General features: G+C 47.8%; 1 protein-coding gene across 2 annotated transcripts in view; it reads left to right on the top strand.

Moving 5' to 3' along the window:
- IQGAP1 (IQ motif containing GTPase activating protein 1) overlaps positions 1-19,357 on the top strand; it is a 179,056-nt gene that overhangs the window by 69,597 nt on the left and 90,102 nt on the right. For both annotated transcript variants that reach the window (XM_037910038.2, XM_037910039.2), the window contains exons 13-14: positions 4,569-4,729; positions 5,351-5,475. In XM_037910038.2, the coding sequence (XP_037765966.1) occupies positions 4,569-4,729; positions 5,351-5,475 (286 nt within the window). The remainder of the gene's footprint in view (positions 1-4,568; positions 4,730-5,350; positions 5,476-19,357) is intronic.

Consider the following 19,357-nt stretch of genomic DNA (forward strand, 5'->3'; position numbering starts at 1 on the left):
CACGATATGTTGGGGAAGATTCAACATTACTTTTTTAAAGGGAAATCATGCCTCCCTGATCTATTAGCATTCTTTGAAGGGGTTAACAAACATGTGGACAAGAGTGATCCAGTATACTTGAAGTTTCAGAAAGCCGTTGATGTGAACCCTTACCAAAGGCTCTTAAGCGAAGTAAGCAGTCATGAGATGAGAGGGAAAGACTTCTCATGGATTAGTAACTGGTTAAAACACATGAAACAAAGGGTAAGAATAAATGGTCAGTTTTCAGACTGGAGAGAGGTAAATACTGGGGCCTCCCAAGGATCTGTAGTGGGACCAGTGCTGTTCACCTTACTCATAACTGATCTGGAAAAAGGGGTAAACAGTGAGGTGGCAAAGTTTTACTCAGTATAATTAAGTCCAAAGCTGACTGTAAGGGATCTCCCAAAACTGGGTGACTGGGCAACAAAATGGCAGATGAAATTCAATGTTGATAAATGCTAAGTAATGCACATTGGAAAACATAATCCCAACGATACATGTGAAATGATGGGGGTCTAAATTGGTTGTTACTGCTCAAGAAAGAGATCTTGAATTCACTGTGGATAGTTCTCTGAAAACATCTGTTCGTCTCCGAGTAATGGTCCCTATATGGATTCCAAAGATGGGTGTGGACATGCGCCATGTGCTGGAGCTGGAACAGTTTTGTAGTAGTGTCCATTGATCCACACATGCGTCATCCACGTGTTCGCATCTGAGGCTGTGTGGGTCAACGCCGCTCCAGTTCCCTCTTACCGCTGCATCGTACCGTTGGCTCCACCCCAGCAGACCCATCTTCCAAATCTGGGTGCTTCTCAGAGCTGGATCCCTCCTTTTCACCTACTCAATCTTGCAGCCCGAATCCTAGGGGCTGACCACCCTATCCTCCAGTATATGACCCTACCGCTGAGCTGTGGTCCAGATATCCCCGGGGCCCATATGCTTGGCCCTGCTGGCCTCCTTGGGATCTGTACCAGGACCACAGGGTTTTACCATGGCATCTTACCAGCTGTTGCCGGCCCACTCCGTGCCATCCTCTGTTTACAACAAACCTGAGAAAGACATAGTGCCGCCAGGACCACAAGTCCCCCCTGGAGCCTCATCATCACCGGATGAGGTCCTGATCCCACCTTCCCTCTCCGCTCCAGATGACCAGAAACAATACCAAGACCTGCTTCAGCAAGTGGCTGCAGCCTTCAGCCTCACAGTGGAGCAGGTCAAGGACCCACAAAACCAGCTCCTGGATATTCTGCAACTGCCAGGACCCTCCCTGACTGCACTCCCTATCCATGAGGCCATCCTGCAACCGGTGCAGTTGGTCAGGCATACACCAGCTTCCTGTGCCCCTACTCCTATGCATGCAGAGAGGTCACACCTTTGTCCCATCTCAGGGCACGGACTTCCTTTTCACCCACTCACCCCCCAACTTGCTGGTACTTCAAGTGGCAACCAAACGCATTTGCCAACATCATCTCGAGTCGACTCCTCTGGACAGGGTGGCAAAAAAGCTGGACCTTTTGGTAGAAAAGTCTACTGTTCTATGGGACTCCAATTCCATATCGCCAACTACCGGGCCCTGTTGGCAATATACTACTTTCTAACTTACTCCAGGTTCTGGAAGTCTTCGTGTTTGTCTGGCAGTAGAATAGCCTGAAGACTTCCAGTCGCTGCTGGATGACGGGAAACTGATCAACAAGGTGAATCTCCAGGCAGCCATGGATGCCTCCGACACCATATCACACTCGCTGGCGACCGGCGTCCTACTCCAATGAGACTCCTGGGTCCGATTCATAGAATCATAGAATATCAGGGTTGGAAGGGACCTCAGGAGGTCATCTAGTCCAATCTTCTTCTCAAAGTAGGACCAATCCCCAATTTTTGCCCCAGATTCCTAAATGGCCCCCTCAAGGATTGAACTCACAACCCTGGGTTTAGCAGGCCAATGCTCAAACCACTGAGCTATCCCTCTCCCAATTTGTCTGGGTTCCCTAAGAAGGTCCATACCACTCTTGAGGACCTCCCCTTTGACAACCAAAAACTTTTTGATGACAGAACAGATGAATCCCTCCAGTCCCTCAAGGATTCTTGCTCCGAATGCTACACTCTCCCATATCCTCGCCCTCTGGAGTCACAGTTCACTCCACAGGGGCGCACGCTGCCACATTGGCCTGCCTAAAGGATGTACCCTGGCAGGACATTTGCCGGCCGGCCACATGGCACTCTGTCCAGATCTTTACTGCTCACTATGCCAGCGCCCCAGCAGTGGAACTGTCCTACAGACTAACTTCTTATGAGTCCACGCACCCACTTCCATTGCTTGCTAATCACCCACATTTGGAATCCATATAGGGACCATCACTCGAAGAAGAAGCGGAGGTTACTTACCTATAACTGGAGGTCCTTTGAGACTTGGATTCCAATACTTGCGCTCTATCCCCTCTGCTGTAGACATTGCTTAGTGGTAAGAAGGATATGGGAGAGGCACCCACCCTGCCTCTTATAGCCTCAGATGCGAACAAGCGGATGATGCATGTGCGTGTCAAAGGATGCTACTACAAAACTGTTCTGGCATCCAAGTTTAGAATCCAAATAGGGACTGCACATCAAAGAACCTGCAATTACAGGAAAGTAACCTTCTACTCAATGTGCAGTGGCAGTCAAAAAGGTAACCAAATATTAGGAACCATTAGGAAAGGGATAGATAATATGAGAGTAAATATAATGCCACTATATAAATTCATGGTACACCGATACCTCAAACAGTGCATGCAGTTCTGGTGGCCTCATCTGAAAAAGATGTATTAGAAATGGAAAATGTACAGAGAAGGGCAACAAAAATGATTAGGGGTATGGAACAGCTTCCATGTGAGGAGAGATTAAAAAGACTGGGACTGTTCAACTTTGAAAAGAGACAATAAAGAGGACGTATGATAGAAGTCTATAAAATTATGAATGGTGTGGAGCCAGTGAATAAGGAAGTGTTTTTTACCCCTTCAGATAACACACGCACCACGGGTCACCCGGTGAAATTAATAGGTAGCAGGTTCAAAACAAACAAAAGGAAGTACTACTTCACACAAAGCACAGTCAACCTGTGGAACTTATTGCCAAGGGATGTTATGAAGGCTAACGATATAACTGGGTTCATGAAAGAATTAGAAAAATTTATGGAGGATAGGTCCATCAGGGGCTATTAGCTAAGATGGTTAGGGACGCAAACCCTGGGTGTCCCTAAGCCTCTGACTGCCAGATGCTGGGATTGGATGACAGGAGATGGATCACTTGGTGATTGCCTGGTTTTGGTCATTCCTTTTGAAGCATCTGGCATTGGCCACTGTCAGAAGACAGGATACTAGGCTAGATGGACCATTGATATGACCCAATATGATTGTTCTTATGTTTTTAATCTGTAAATCAGGGATATATTCCCTGAGCTGCATGGAGCTGTGTGACAGATTTATGTTACCAATCTGCCTGGGGCGTTAGGTGATCAGGCTGAGGCCGCAGGATCTTTAAGGGAGGAAGTGAAGGAGCACACCAAGTGACTAAGTTTTAAAGTTTTATTAATAAAATAACAGCGGTGAGTGTGGGGTGCTCCCCACGTCACTCAGAGGAAGGAAGAAAGCTTTAGTGCCCATGCCCTGGCCCACTTTCATACTCTCACATGCCAAGCTTGGGTGTAACGTAAAAAGAAGAGGGGGAAGGGTGGATGAGAGTTCTGTCCTGTGCACAGGTCGTTCAGGGTCCGTTGTTGATCTCAGGTTTGCTTCAGCTCTCAGGAGGGTTTTAAGTCCTGGGGTTTTTTGGGGGTGTCTCGTTCAGGGACCTCTGTCCCTTGTGCTCTTTGTACCAGTCCAAACTGGCCTTCCGTGGCTTCCTTAGCATTCCCAAAACACTCTGGCTTCAGGGACTTGAAAGCTGTTGTTTTCCCCCTCGCTGGTCTTTACTGTCTCACTAGTTTTTGCAGACCCTGCAGTTCTGTTCAGCTGAATTCTTCTTTTTTACGGGCTGGTCGGGGTTGGAATTTAGGCCCCCGTCTTTCTTGGCAAGCAGCCGAGAGTTGGTTGTGTGCTGTGGCCTTGGGCTGGAGTCAGCGTCTTATCTTCGGACCTAGCTGGAGCGTCAAGTTAACCCATTCTTCTCCCTTCCTTCCCCTTCGGCCTCTCGCAACCTGCAAAGGAAGTTTTTTACTCCACACTTACACCTTTAACCCTTCCCAAAATGCCTTGCGATGTCTGCCACAGCGTTAGCAACATACAATGCTGATTTGCCTCCTCAGGGGACCCCCTGAGGGAGGGGGCATTGGGTTGTGACAACTGTGGATTCTAATTGTTTACATCACTTGCTCTGCCTGCTTGGTTTCACTTGTGATACTCTTACTCTTCCTTGCACCACATACTTTTTCCTGTAGTTTACGATTGCTGTTGTCTCCTCGTCTTCCTCGTTTACTCACTCACTGCAGTTACTGTAACTACTGCTGCATTCTGTCCACCTCACAGGGCATAAATTTGTGAAGGAGGTGTGATCCTCATTGTCCTTTTTGCATGCAGGGTAACCTCACCCACCCAGAGCTGTCAGTTGCGGTGGAGATGCTGTCATCTGTGGCTCTGATTAACAGGGCTTTGGATTCAGGGGATGTGAACACAATTTGGAAACAGCTGAGCAGTCCAGTCACAGGGCTCACTAACATTGAAGATGAGAACTCCCAGAGGTGGGTACATGTGACAGATGGATGTGGCCTCTCTCAGTGCCCCCAATATTCCCTATTATTATTATTATTATTTATTATTATTATTATTTTATTCTCCTGATGTTTCATTTTTTTTCTTTTACCCTTTAATGTTATCTTTCCAAATTGTTAATCATCACATTTAGTCGCTGATGCCCCTTGTGCCTAGTCCCACGAGCTTGCTCTCTTGCACACTGTCTCATGTGCCACCCCTTCATATTAGTCCTGCTCATGTACAGTCTCTTGAAGTCTCTTCCCAGACTTCACATTAGTGCTGTATTCAGGTTCTTGTATGCTGTTGCTGATGCCACCCCACCCCGCTTCACATGAAGTTCATGCTCAGTCTTTACAATGGTCTTGGACTCACTGTATTGCATGCTGTCTCTGTGGCACCCTGCCAGTTGCATTGATCTGGGCTCTTGTAAGCTGCCTTTGGTATGTCTCCCCCTTCCCTTTTTGCATTTGTTCCAGGTTCATCCTGCATGCTGTCTCTGTCGCCACTTCCCTTGCATGTTAGTTCCGCACACTGTCATTGGGCTCACATGCTAAATTGCCTTCTTAGGCCCACATGATGTGTCTTATTGTTTCTGTTGTGTATGGCAGATACATCGATGATTTGATGAAGCTGAAAGCTCAGGCACATACAGAAGGGAATGAGTTTATCACATGGAATGATATCCAGTCATGTGTGGACCGTGTGAACATAGTGGTGCATGAGGAGCACGAGAGTAAGTGCTTCCACTTCATTCCTACTAGAGTGACCTGGATTCTGAGAAATGCCAAAACCAGATTCACATTCACTGGGATGGGGGTAGCACTGTTAACAAGGAGATAGCTGAAGGTCTAGCTGGCACATGGTGAGAGACCTTGGCAGTTGGTGTCTTTCTAGCATTAGGAGATGCCTATATGGTGTACATAAAAAGAGCTCATTTTATCTGTGAGTAAATTCAGTGCTCTCTGATGATGAAGTGTTAACAGCAGCACTGCTGACGAAGAGAGCTAGTATAGGCATTTCCATATACCATAGTGTCAAATGCAACATCTTTACCTAGATAGACAAAGTCCTGGGACCAGACTCTGCAATGTGATGGGCTGTGAGCATAGGTTTACCTTTCAGTCTCTGATCCAGTCTTGTTGTAGGCCTATTCAATCTGTCTTTACTTCTTGGTGCAAGCACTAGACTTGCTAAATAGGTTCTCATATTCTTAGGAAAATTGACAGGGGGCAGAGGGAAGCAGAAATGCATTGGAGCGTAAGTTCCCACTCTGGTAATTCTTTGCTAATAGCACTAGTTAGAGCCAGTCAGACTGTCAAAACGGACTCCTTTACATCTCTGTTGAAGACATTCAGTCCTGACTTGCAGCCTGTGACGGGGCATGCATACCTCACACTGGGCCTGAAGGGATTAAACTCACACTATGGGTGGAGGAAGTCCCGCCCCTCAGACTGTAGGCGGCATGCTCCAAACGATATGTTAGTATAAAAGGGAGCAGCCTGACTCAGTCTGGGCTGGCTGCCGGAGAGGAAGGACCTTTGGTGGAGGCTTCCCCTGAAGAGCTATCACAGCCATTCCCTGTGGGAGCTGGAGATCTGTGGCCATCGAAGTCCAAGAGAGTTATCTGCCCAGAGGAGCCCAGAGACCCCGATGCCCCATGGACAGCAACTTCAGGAAGTGCAGTAGGAAGTGACCCAGGGAGGGTGAGAGAGAGTGGTATCTCCCACCTGTGTGAGGTCAGCATCTTTTGTTGGGATTCCCCGCTGACCTAGTGGTGGCCCACTCCGCCCTGTTAGGGCCCTGGGTCAGGGCCCGGTGGAGTTGGGTCACTGGTAGGAGTATAGGCACAGATGTGGTGTAGTTAATGCTGAGCTGTAGATTGATACTTTAGACACACATTTTCAAAAATATTCACTGATGGGCGAGTTGGTACCCATTTTGAGAGAGACAGGACCTGATTTGCAAGGGATTAAGCACACCCACTGTTATCAACTAAAGTTGTAAATTTTGCATGCTTAACACCTCTGAAAATTAGGCCTGAGATGTCTAAAGTTGGGCAACCAGTAATTTTTCAAGTGCTTGCTTGTGTCCATTCCGTGTCAGGTGTGTGTGCTCACCACATGCACTGGTGCCAGAAGTTTTCCCCCCAGTGGTATCTGTAGGGCTGGCTCTGGCGCCCCCTGCAGCGGCGCGTGTATGCACCAGCATAAGAGGCGCCGCCCCCTCCCCCTTTCAGTTCCTTATTACCACCAGTGATGGTGCTGGAACGTCTCCTTGCTTCAGCAAGCAATCATACCAGTGATTCTTCTAACTGTTTAGTGTATATAGTTAGAGTATTTGTAGTTTTGGTAGTTAGTTAGTTAAAGTAGTACTTAATTGTAGTGAGGCAGTACCCTACGGACTTTACCCACGGATGGGGCATGCCTCGATCCTCAAGCCTTGTGACTGGTATAAGAAGCCCGTGCCAGTTAGTGACCCCCATCAAAGCTGTTTGAAGTTCTTAAGGGTGTCCCACGTACGCCACTAGTAGCATATCTCCAAGAACTTCAAATTGCGTACAAAGAAGGAGTAGGACATTAGACTCAGGGCTCTCCTCATGGAGTCAGCCCACTCCGACTTGGCATTGGTGAGAAGCGCCCCTCTGGCGCCGGCCTCCTCCTGGCACCGGTCTCCATCCCTGGTGCCATCCAAGAGGCATAAGCATGGGAGAGGCTGCTCCCCGGTGTCTTGCAAGGGGAAAGTTATAGGTGAACAAGAACTTGCGAGAGGTGCCTTGTCTTTCCCAGAGCATGGCCAGGCAGCAGACTCACTAGATAAGCTTGCAAGCCCACTTCAGGATCTGCCACTTGCCCTGTGTAGTGGCGGGGCGCCTGTAACCTCACAGTGCCGACTACACTTAAGGCCTTTCAAGTGGCCAATTCTGACAGATCCACGTGCGGAAAAGTCCCGGGAACTCCTGCCCCCAATGGCAATCCCGGCTAGGAGCTAGCCTGCATTGGGATCTGTGAGCAATCCCCATCTCTGTGGCACCACTCCCCAGCACCATCCCGGTCACCAGGTTAATGTAGGTGATCCTCACAGCCATGTTACCAGCCAGTGGAGTCTTGTGGCCGTTCCATGAGTTCCAGGCACCGGTCCCCGGGATCCTCGACAACGGTTCTTGAACACCTGGCACCACTCACCGGACTGTCACCACCGACCCCTTGAGGTGCAAGCCCGGTCCCAGGACGCCCGGCATCAGTTTCCAGACTGTCACCGCTGCTCTCCACCCCGGTGCCGATCCCCAGAACTGCAGCGCCAGTCCCTGAGAACTCGATGGTGATCCCTGGAACCTTGATGCCAGTCAACAGATCCTCGGTGCTGGTCTTTGCAATCCCAGTCACCAGAGCCTCAGTACCGATCCGCGGACTCAGATTGCTGATCCCCGGATTAACGCTGCTGGTCACCCGACCACTGTTGCTGGTTCCCAGCCTCCTGGCACTGCTCTACAGAAAACTGGCACCGTTCTCCGCAGATAGTGAAGCTGTGGCTCTGCACAGGTCACCAGGAGAGGACCCTTCCTCCTCGGACTCTGAGGGTGAGGAAGTTGTGGTACCCAGAAACCGGGGGTACCCTGCAGTGCCAGCGGGAGTTCCAGGGGGCCCACCAGCGAGGTGCATGGCATCAAGGACAGTGGGCAGTTCTCTGGCAGTTCTGGAACCCATGGAGGTTTCCCTCTGCCCCAGAATCCCACATGCAGTGCTCAGTCTCTGGGGTTTCAGAGAGACACTCAGCCACTATATCCTGCCTGCCACCCATCTCAGACAAGGGATCGCTCCCAAGCTCCTCAGCCACCCCAGGACAAGGCCCACCCAGCAAGGGACTTGGAGACGGTTCCTCCCCCAGCCCTGGCTTCTTCCTCCTCATCACCTGATGAGGCAGTGGCAGGGCTGTCACATGCAGTGCCACATGATGACTTTATGGCTCACCAAGAGTTTCTTAAGCATGTGGCAGCAAACCTGGGCCTTGAAGCTGAGGAGTTGATGGAGCCCTCCCACACCTTGTTTGACATTTTGGCCGCAGCAACCCCAGCAAGGGTTAGAATCACAGAATATCAGGGTTGGAAGGGACCTCAGGAGGTCATCTAGTCCAACGCCCTGCTCAAAGCAGGAACAATACCCAATTAAATCATCCCAGCCAGGGCTTTGTCAAGCCTGACCTTAAAAACCTCTAAGGAAGGAGATTCCTCCACCTCCCTAGGTAACCCAGTCCAGTGCTTCACCACCCTCCTAGTGAAAAAGTTTTCCCTAATATCCAAGCTAAACCTCCCCCACTGCAACTTGAGACCATTACTCCTTGTTCTTTCATCTGCTACCACTGAGAACAGTCTAGATCCATCCTCTTCGGAACCATCTTTTAGGTAGTTGAAAGCAGCTATCAAATCCCCCCTCATTCTTCTCTTCTGCAGACTAAACAATCCCAGTTCCCGCAGCCGCTCCTCATAAGTCATGTGTTCCAGTCCCCTAATCATTTTTGTTGCCCTCCGCTGAACATTTTCCAATTTTTCCACATCCTTCTTGTAGTGTGGGGCCCAAAACTGGACACAGTACTCCAGATGAGGCCTCACCAATGTCAAATAGAGGGGAACGATCACATCGCTCGATCTGCTGGCAATGCCCCTACTTCTGCATCCCAAAATGCCATTGGCCTTCTTGGCAACAAGGGCACACTGTTGACTCATATCCAGCTTCTCATCCACTGTAACCCCTAGGTCCTTTTCTGCAGAACTGCTGCCTAGCTATTCAGTCCCTCGTCTGTAGCGGTGCATGGGATTCTTCCGTCTTAAGTGCAGGACTCTGCACTTGTCCTTGTTGAACCTCATCAGATTTCTTTTGGCCCAATCCTCTAATTTGTCTAGATCCCTCTGTATCCTATCCCTACCCTCCAGCGTATCTACCATTCCTCCCAGTTTAGTGTCCTATGCAAACTAGCTGAGGGTTCAGTCCACGCCATCCTCCAGATCATTAATGAAGATACTGAACAAAACTGGCCCGAGGACCGACCCTTGGGGCACTCCACTTGATACAGGCTGCCAACTGGACATGGAGCCATTGATCACTACCCATTGAGCCCGACAATCTAGCCAGCTTTCTATCCACCTTATAGTCCATTGCTCCAGCCCATACTTCTTTAACTTGCTGGCAAGAATACTGAGAGAGACCGTGTCAGAAGCTTTGCTAAAGTCAAGGAACAACACGTCCACTGCTTTCCCCTCATCCACAGAGCCAGTTATCTCATCACAGAAGGCAATTAGATTAGTCAGGCATGACTTGCCCTTGGTGAATCCATGCTGACTGTTCCTGATCACTTTCCTCTCCTCTAAGTGCTTCAGAATTGACTCCTTGAGGTCCTGCTTCATGATTTTTTCCAGGGACTGAGGCGAGGCTGACTGGCCTGTAGTTCCCAGGATCCTCCTCCTTCCCTTTTTTAAAGATGGGCACTACATTAGCCTGTTTCCAGTCGTCCGGGACCTTCCCTGATCACCATGAGTTTTCAAAGATAATGGCCAATGGCTCTGCAATCACATCCACCAACTCCTTTAGCACTCTCGGATGCAGCGCATCCGGCCCCATGGACTTGTGTTCGTCCAGCTTTTCTAAATAGTCCCGAACCACTCCTTTCTCCACAGAGGGCTGGTCACCTCCTCCCCATGCTGTGCTGCCCAGTGCAGTAGTCTGGGAGCTGACCTTGTTCGTGAAGACACAGGCAAAAAAAGCATTGAGTACATTAGCTATTTCCACATCCTCTCTCACTAAGTTGCCTCCGTCATTCAGTAAGGGGCCCACACTTTCCTTGACCACCTTCTTGTTGGTAACATACCTGAAGAAACCCTTCTTGTTACTCTTAACATCTCTTGCTAGCTGCAACTCCAAGTGTGATTTGGCCTTCCTGATTTCATTCCTGCATGCCTGAGCAATATTTTTATACTCTTCCCTGGTCATTTGTCCAATCTTCCACTTCTTGTAAGCTTCTTTTTTGTGTTTAAGATCAGCAAGGATTTCACTGTTAAGCCAAGCTGGTTGCCTGCCATATTTGCTGTTCTTTCTACACATCGGGATGGTTTGTCCCTGTAACCTCAATAAGGATTCTTTAAAATACAGCCAGCTCTCCTGGACTCCTTTCCCCCACATGTTATTCTCCCAGGATTGCCTTGCTAGTTCACAAGGGCATCGTTAAACTGGTCAAGGCCTTATGACAGATTCCATCCTCTCTGCCCCCCATTTCCAAATGCACAGGGAGGAAATATTACGTCCCTGCCAAGGCTTCAAATACCTTTATATGCACCCCTCCCCTGGCTCCTTGGTAGCCACAGCAGCCCATGAGAGGGACAGGCAAGGCCAAACTAGTTCGACCCCAAAGAATAAGGATGCAAAGAGGCTGTATCTTTTTGGCAGAAAAGTTTATTTAAAGGCCAGCCTCCAACTGTGCGTTTCAAGCCACCAAGTCTTGCGGGGCTCTGTGACTTTGATACGTGGCACTCCATGGCCAAGTTCGCAGATTCTCTGTCCCAAGAATCCAGCCAGGAATCATAGAATCATAGAATATCAGGGTTGGAAGGGACCTCAGGAGGTCATCTAGTCCAACCCCCTGCTCAAAGCAGGACCAATCCCCAATCAAATCATCCCAGCCAAGGCTTTGTCAAGCCTGACCTTAAAAACTTCCAAGGAAGGAGATTCTACCACCTCCCTCGGTAACGCATTCCAGTGTTTCACCACCATCTTAGTGAAAAAGTTTTTCCTAATATCCAACCTAAACCTCCCCCACTGCAACTTGAGACCATTACTCCTTGTCCTGTCCTCTTCTACCACTGAGAATAGTCTAGAACCATCCTCTCTGGAACCACCTCTCAGGTAGTTGAAAGCAGCTATCAAATCCCCCCTCATTCTTCTCTTCCGCAGACTAAACAATCCCAGTTCCCTCAGCCTCTCCTCATAAGTCATGTGTTCCAGACCCCTAATCATTTTTGTTGCCCTTCGCTGGACTCTCTCCAATTTATCCACGTCCTTCTTGTAGTGTGGGGCCCAAAACTGGACACAGTACTCCAGATGAGGCCTCACCAATGTCGAATAGAGGGGAACGATCACGTCCCTCGATCTGCTCGCTATGCCCCTACTTCTACATCCCAAAATGCCATTGGCCTTCTTGGCAACAAGGGCACACTGCTGACTCATATCCAGCTTCTCGTCCACTGTAACCCCTAGGTCCTTTTCCGCAGAACTGCTGCCTAGCCATTCGGTCCCTAGTCTGTAGGGGTGCATGGGATTCTTCCGTCCTAAGTGCAGGACCCTGCACTTATCCTTATTGAACCGCATCAGGTTTCTTTTGGCCCAATCCTCCAATTTGTCTAGGTCCCTCTGTATCCTATCCCTGCCCTCCAGCGTATCTACCACTCCTCCCAGTTTAGTATCATCCGCAAATTTGCTGAGAGTGCAATCCACACCATCCTCCAGATCATTTATGAAGATGTTAAACAAAACCGGCCATAATAGACAAGGGCAAGGCAGTGGCAAGGGCATTCCTCCAGGCGGCTGCTGGGCTGCGGCTGATTCCTCAGCCAGGACAATGGTGTCGGCCGTGACAGTGCATTGGGCGTCATGGCTGCAGTCTGCCAGCTTGTCTGCGGAGGTCCAACAATCCATCCAAGACCTCCCCTTTGATGGTTTAGCCCAGTTTTCTGACCAAACAGACACTAGATTACATGGGCTAAAAGACTCGAGCCACTTTATGCTCCTTGGGCCTCTACGCTCCTGGGCCTTCAAGGAAGCGTTTCAAACCCCAGCAGCCTCAAAGATTTGTGGGCCAGACTAGAGCTGAGCCCTACCGTAGGAAGGGCAAGAGCTACAAGCGCCGTCAAGGCTAGCCACAGTCCTCATCATCCCAGCTGCACACTAGCCATTATCTGCCTGGAAACAAGTAGGCATTTTGAGGGTGCGCCTGAGGGTGACCGCCCAGTTTGCAACCAGGATCCTACCCCCGTTTTATTTTCAAATTGCCTTTTGCCATACCTCCCTTCTTGGGCCATTATAACATTGGACCAGTGGGTGCTCAGCATTGTAGCGGTCAGGTACATCCTTCAATTTATTTCTATCCCTCCCTCCCACCCCCCTTCCCTGTCCCTCTTCAGGGACCCTTCTCAAAAGCAACTGCTCATCCAGGAGGTGCAGGCCCTCCTACAAGTGGGGGCCATAGAAGAAGTTCCTAAAGAACTGAGAGGGAAAGGGTTTTACTCCCTTTATTTTCTGATTCCAAAGGCAAAAGGAATCCCATCTTGGACCTTCAAGGCCTCAACAAATACCTCAAAAAGTTTAAGTTCTTCATGGTCTCCCTGGCCTCCATTATCCCCTCCTTGGAGACTGGTACACCGCCCTAGACTTAAAGGATGCATACTTCCATATTTCAATTTTTCATAGCCACTGGAGGTTCCTGTGGTTCATAGTCGGATAGGCCCACTACCAGTTTGCAGTGCTCCTTTTTGGTCTATTGACAGTGCCAAGAGTCTTCACAAAACACATGGCAGTAGTCGCAGCCTACCTCAGATGCAGGGGTATTCAGATCTACCCATACCTCGATGATTGGCTCATCAGAGGGCACTCGTGGGCACATGTTCAGTGCAGCATCACGATAGTACAAGCCACCTGTTAAGAACTGGGTCTGTTGCTAAACAAACAGAAGTCAACATTGGTCCAGATGCAAAGGATAGAGTTATTGGAGAGGTCCTAGATTCTACCCGAGCCAGAACGTTCTTACTGGAAGCCAGATTCAGGGCAATGTCAGATCTGATTGCCCAAGTCACTCCTACCTGCTCCCTAAAGCCCAGGTCTGCTAGGTTACACGGCAGCATGCACTTATGTGGTTCAGCATGCAAGACTGCACCTCAGACCCCTACAGATGTGGCTGGCATCGGTCTACTCCCCAGTCAGGCATCACTGCAGCCATGACGCCCACCATCCCACCGCAAATACTTACCTCCCTAGCAGGTGGTTGAACCCACACAATGTGATGGAAGGGTTTCCATTTGTAACTCCTCGACCCACCCTGTCCGTGGTATCAGACGCCTTGGATTTAGGGTGAGGAGCCCACCTTGGTCCCCTTAGGACACAGGGCCTATGGTCCAGAGAGGAGCTGTCATTACATATAAAAGTGAGAGAACTCAGGGCCATCCACCTGGCCTGCTAAGTGTTCCTTCCCCAGCTCTCGGGCAAGGTAGTGCAGGTGTCGACAGACAACACAACTTTGATGTTCTATGTCAACAAGCAAGGGGGAGCACAGTTATCGGCCCTCTGCCAAGAAGCCCTTCATCTGTAGAACTTCTGTATTCAACATGCCATCCATCTGGAAGCCTCACACCTACCAGAAGTCCGGAACTCTCTAGAGGACCATCTCAGCAGAGCTTTCTTCTCTCCCCACGAGGGACCCCCCCATCTGGAGGTCATCAGGACCATCTTCCAGAAGTGGGGAACACCCCAGGTGGACCTGTTTGCTACCAGACAAAACAGAAAATGTCACTGGTTTTGCTCTCTACAGTCTCAACAAAGGCTCACTTTCGGATGCCTTTTTCCTGTCGTGGGGGGACTTCCTCATGTATGCTTCAAGATCAAGAGGGACAGAGCATGAGTCATTGTAAAAGCTCCGTCATGGCCTTACCAACATTGGTTCGGCATGCTCATGGACTTGGCAGTGGCAGGTGCCTGGGCGCTCCTGAACCGCCTGGACTTGCTCTTGCAGTACCATAGTCAGCTGCTACATCTGAACCGAACCTCCCTGCACCTGACAGCATAGTTGCTGCATGGCTAAACCCTGAGGAACAGGCCTGCTCCAGACAGGTCCAGCTCTTAGAAAGCTGAAAACCCTCCACTAGAGCTATTTACTTGGCCCAGTGGAAACACTTTACCTGCTGGGTGTTGGAACGGAACATCCCACCATTTCAGTCATCTTTACAATCGATTCTGGACAATCTGCTCCTCCTGAAGCACCAAGGCCTGGCACGCTCATCAATTAAGGTGCACCTGGCAGCCATATCGGCCTTCTACCCTCTCATCAACAGCAGGTCTGTCTTCTCGCATGTGATGACTATCCGATTTCTTAAGGACCTTGAAAGGCTCTTCCTGCAGGTTCAGGATTCGATTTCCCCAATGGGACCTCAACCTCATCCCCTCCAGGCTCATTGGTTTTCCTTTTGAACTTCCACTGAGGAGTGGGTCTACACACACTGGATGTCAGATGCACCCTGGCTTTCTACCTTGAGCGGACTAAGCCCTTCTGCAGGTCTACTCAATTCTTCGTTGTGGTGGCCAACAGAATGAAGGATCTCCTGGTGTCATCCCAGAGAATTTCATCCTGGATCACCATCTGCATCTGTGACAGCTCATTTGACCAGGACAAGCATCATTGGCACCTTTCCTGGCACATGTCCCTATCCAGGACATTTGCAGAACCACTACGTGGTCATCTGTCCATACTTTCATGACACACTATGTCATCACCCGGGAAGCCCAAGATGAGGCTGGCTTTGGCAGAGCTGTGTTGCCATCTACACGTCCATGAACTCCTGTCCACTTCCAGAGGCACTGCTTGTGAGTCACCTGAGTTGGAATGGGCATGAGCAAGCACTCGAAGAATTAAAAAAGGGTTACCTACCTCTCGTAACTGTTGTTCTTTGACATGCATTGCTCATGTCCATTTCATGACTCACCCTCCTTCCCTTCTGTTAGAGTTCCGGCAAGAAGGAACTGGGGGCGGGGGCAGAACAGCATCTCTTAGGCTGGCGCATAGGTGTGCCACTCCAGAGGGCCCTACGGATACCACTGGGGGGGGGGGGGGAATCTTCCGATGCACGTGGCAAGCACACACACCTGACATGGAATGGACATGAGCAACACATCTCAAAGAATAACAGTTACGAGAAGTAGGTAACTGTTTGTTTTTTATTCGAGCATCACAATTTGAAAATTTGGGCCTTGATTAAAGTTAACTATCTGGCCTTGAACTATCTAGTCTCCCTAAAGAAGCAGTTTTCTCTTTAGTCCTTTCCAGTCTTTCTGGGTACCACCCACTGTTGGAGGCAGGGACTGTGAAACACATCCATGGGGCTCAAGTGACTGGTTCAGTGATCACTAGTGCCTCAAAGAGATGAGGTCAATGCCCCTTTTTAACACACACTGCTACAACAAAAAGGGAACTGGAGTTTAAATAATATGTAGCAAGTGCTAACGCTGTATTTCTCAACTGCAGTTTACAGGAAGGAAGTTCTTGCCACAAGTTCAGAAATGTGTCTCCTCCCCCTACTCCACTTCTTAGTATGGTAAAATTGTGGACTCTGGTTCTTTTCTGTGCCCGTTTATGTAATGTTCTGTCTGCTCTTCCCCTGCTCCTGAATCTGCTCTTTAACGTTTCGTCAGGGATGTGCATAAGAGCATAATGAGGTTCTTAGCTGGATCATTTAGTGATGCCTGTTTGCTTTATTTACAAAGACAGTTCAGCAGGAAGAAATGGGTGAGAAATAAATCTGAAAACATTAAAAGGATTTGAGAAACATGAATCAGAAATAGCCTTTAATACCTGAGAAACTTGGCAAGATCCAATGTGTTAGATATTCAAAACTTTGCCACTCCCAAAAAGGCATTTTTGGCTACCTTACACGTGTATACTGTGCTCATGATTGTGGTGTCTTGAGTCTCTCATTTAGGTGCTTAATTGTATTTTGAAACATTCAATTGGGGTTCACATCTGCATTCTGTAAAAACTGGCTGTTTTGGCACCTCTAATGGAGGTGTGGAACTAGGCACACAAATGAATTCTTCAGAGATAATCTTTCAGTAATTCCGTTCCCATCTAGGCAACTTTAGTTGACTGAAGCCCAGTGTTGAGAAACTAGTGTCTGAAAATAGAAAAGGAGTACTTGTGGCACCTTAACGAAAGCTCATGCTCAAATAAATTGGTTAGTCTCTAAGGTGCCACAAGTACTCCTTTTCTTTTTGCGAATACAGACTAACACGGCTGTTACTCTGAAACCTGTTTGAAAATAAACATACTAAAACTGGAATAATTTGATTCATTTTTATTTGTGGCTGAAATGCTTTTAATTTGTTGAATTAACAAACGAACCCTTTCAAGTTTCAGAAAGCAAGATCTCAGGAATAAGTTGATTCCTAAGAACACCACCACTATTTGCCAGCTCCTCCCTCCCCTTCCTAACTTTATGATCGAATATGCATACATATACATACAACACACAGCTTCAGTAGGATCAAGATTTCAAGAAGCAGTTTGGATGGGTCAAACACATAGGAGTCATGGATCTGTATTAGGGCTTGTCTACATGAGCACTTAGTTCGCAGCAAGCTGGGATATAAATCTACTCCACAGTAGCCTGCTGTACACAGAGGGCTTGTCTACACTTACCAGAGGATTGACGTTGCCGTGATCGATGCATCAGCAGTCGATTTAGCGGGTCTAGTGAATACCCACTAAATCAACCACTGATTGCTCTCCACTCCTGTACTCCACCTGATCAAGAAGAGTAGAGGGAGTCGATGGGAGAGTGTCTCCCGTTGACGTTTCATAGTGTGGACCCAGTGGTAAGTAGATCTAAGCTACGTCGATTTGAGTTATGCTATTCACGTAACTCAAATTGCGTAGCTTAGATCGCCTTTTCCCTTTAGTGTAGACGAGGCTTAAGTGTCTTTGTGGACCCTGCTGCCACACACTAAAAGTTCTCTAGTGCTCTTTGATCTACTTTGCTTTGAAAAAGGAGTAGATTAAAGTTCACTAGGAAACTTTTAATGCACAGCAGCAGAGTCCACGTGGACTTTTAATGCATGGCAGGCTACTGTGGGGTAGACTTACACCCCAGCTTGCCTCAAACTAAGTTTTCATGTAGACAAGCCATTAGTGACATGCATGTCCTTTTAGAAGACACATTTTCATTTTCTCTGGGAATTGTAACACAACCTGAACTTGCAGATTGTACTTCAGGGAGAACCACCTACCATATTCCTTGTCCTTTTGATTTATTACTGCAATAAGAATCCCTTTATGAATGTCATCTGGCAAAATAGTGATCTTGCCAGGTTAGGAACTACCGTGATCTCATGTCAAAAACAGGCACATCCCTGCAGCGTTAGTCAGGATGTTTCTTAGCAGTGAAGTTAAAATGTTATCTCAGATGTCCTCCTTTGGGTGTATAAGCAAGAATCACATTGTATGTATGTCCCATTCCTTCACCTTTCATCTGTTATCTTTTTATGTAGTAAACACTTTAGAGAATGTGTTCCGCATTTTCAGTCTACAAATAATAATAAATTAATGTCAATCTTCCAGAATAAATAGTGTAATTGTAACTGTTGCTGTGATGCTATAATATAGTTCAAAGAAGTCATGTCAGACATGTTTTGTGATTCTTTTACATGTCCCTCTAAATGTAATGTGATCTTATTATGTACATGCTAATACAGTAGAGAATGATTTCCATAGCTATGTTAATAATCTCCATATGTGAAGAGAGGACATGTGACCTAAAGCTACCTTCCAGAAAGAAGTCTCTGGAGTTTCCCAGAGTCACTAGGTGTGCAAGGCTGATTCTAGGCTAACAGAATTTTCTACTCATTTCTTTCCTGTTTCATTCTATGAAAAGATGGCATTTTTCAGTCCTGTGTATTAAATGTAATCTTCTATATATGTAAGTAGGAGCTCTTTCCAGTATCTAGTCCAGGGTGTTCCGCAATACCATCTGTGGGGTTTGCTACAAATGTTAGAGGCCAAGGCTACATTAATCAGTGGAGACTAAGACCACCAGACTCTCTCTCTCTCTCTCTCATTCTTCCTGCCACAATTCAGTCCCCATTTACTGAAATATTTATTTCATGCTTGAAAAGATTGTGTATGGACTAGGAAAGGTTAAATTTTAATTTAAGAGCTTGCTGTCTTGATTAACTCATTTCCTGAATGCTCCAAATAGATACTGGGTTTCCCTCTTGTCACATGAGCAAATCTCATGATGAAACCACAGAGAGAAGCAGAGACACCAAGCCAGCGATCACATAGCACTGTTTGTATGGGCAAGGTTTTAAGAAATGTAAGAATTGCCATACAGCACAGAGCAGAAGTCTGGACATCTGTTTAGTCCAATATCCTGCCTGAAAGAATCCTTATAATGAATCCCCCAATGGAATAACCTGTTCAGAGGGGAAGTTTCTTTTTAATCACTTAGTTAGTGGTTGGCTTATGCTCCTAAGCATGGGGAAATTTATAGCCTGTGTTTGAAATATGACTGTGTAATACAGAATTGTGGATGTTCTCATTACACACAAAAGTGTCTGATCCCTTTTTGCATCCTGATAAATGTTTTTGACTCAATACCTTGTGGCAGTGAGTTCTAACAGATTAATGCATCATAAACATCCTCTTTTATTATGAAAGAGGGCAAATAGGAGTGTCCAATTTACCTTTTCTGTGTCAGTTGTTGTTGTTGTTAATTCTCTCATGTCCTCTCTTGTTCATCTCCTTTTCTGTCTTGCTAGGCCTCCAGTCATGTTTGTCTCTTGTCTGTGAACCCTCTTTCTTTCTTTGTTATGTTT

The sequence above is a fragment of the Chelonia mydas genome, chromosome 10 (genome assembly GCF_015237465.2).
Source record: "Chelonia mydas isolate rCheMyd1 chromosome 10, rCheMyd1.pri.v2, whole genome shotgun sequence".
NCBI lineage: Eukaryota > Metazoa > Chordata > Testudines > Cheloniidae > Chelonia > Chelonia mydas.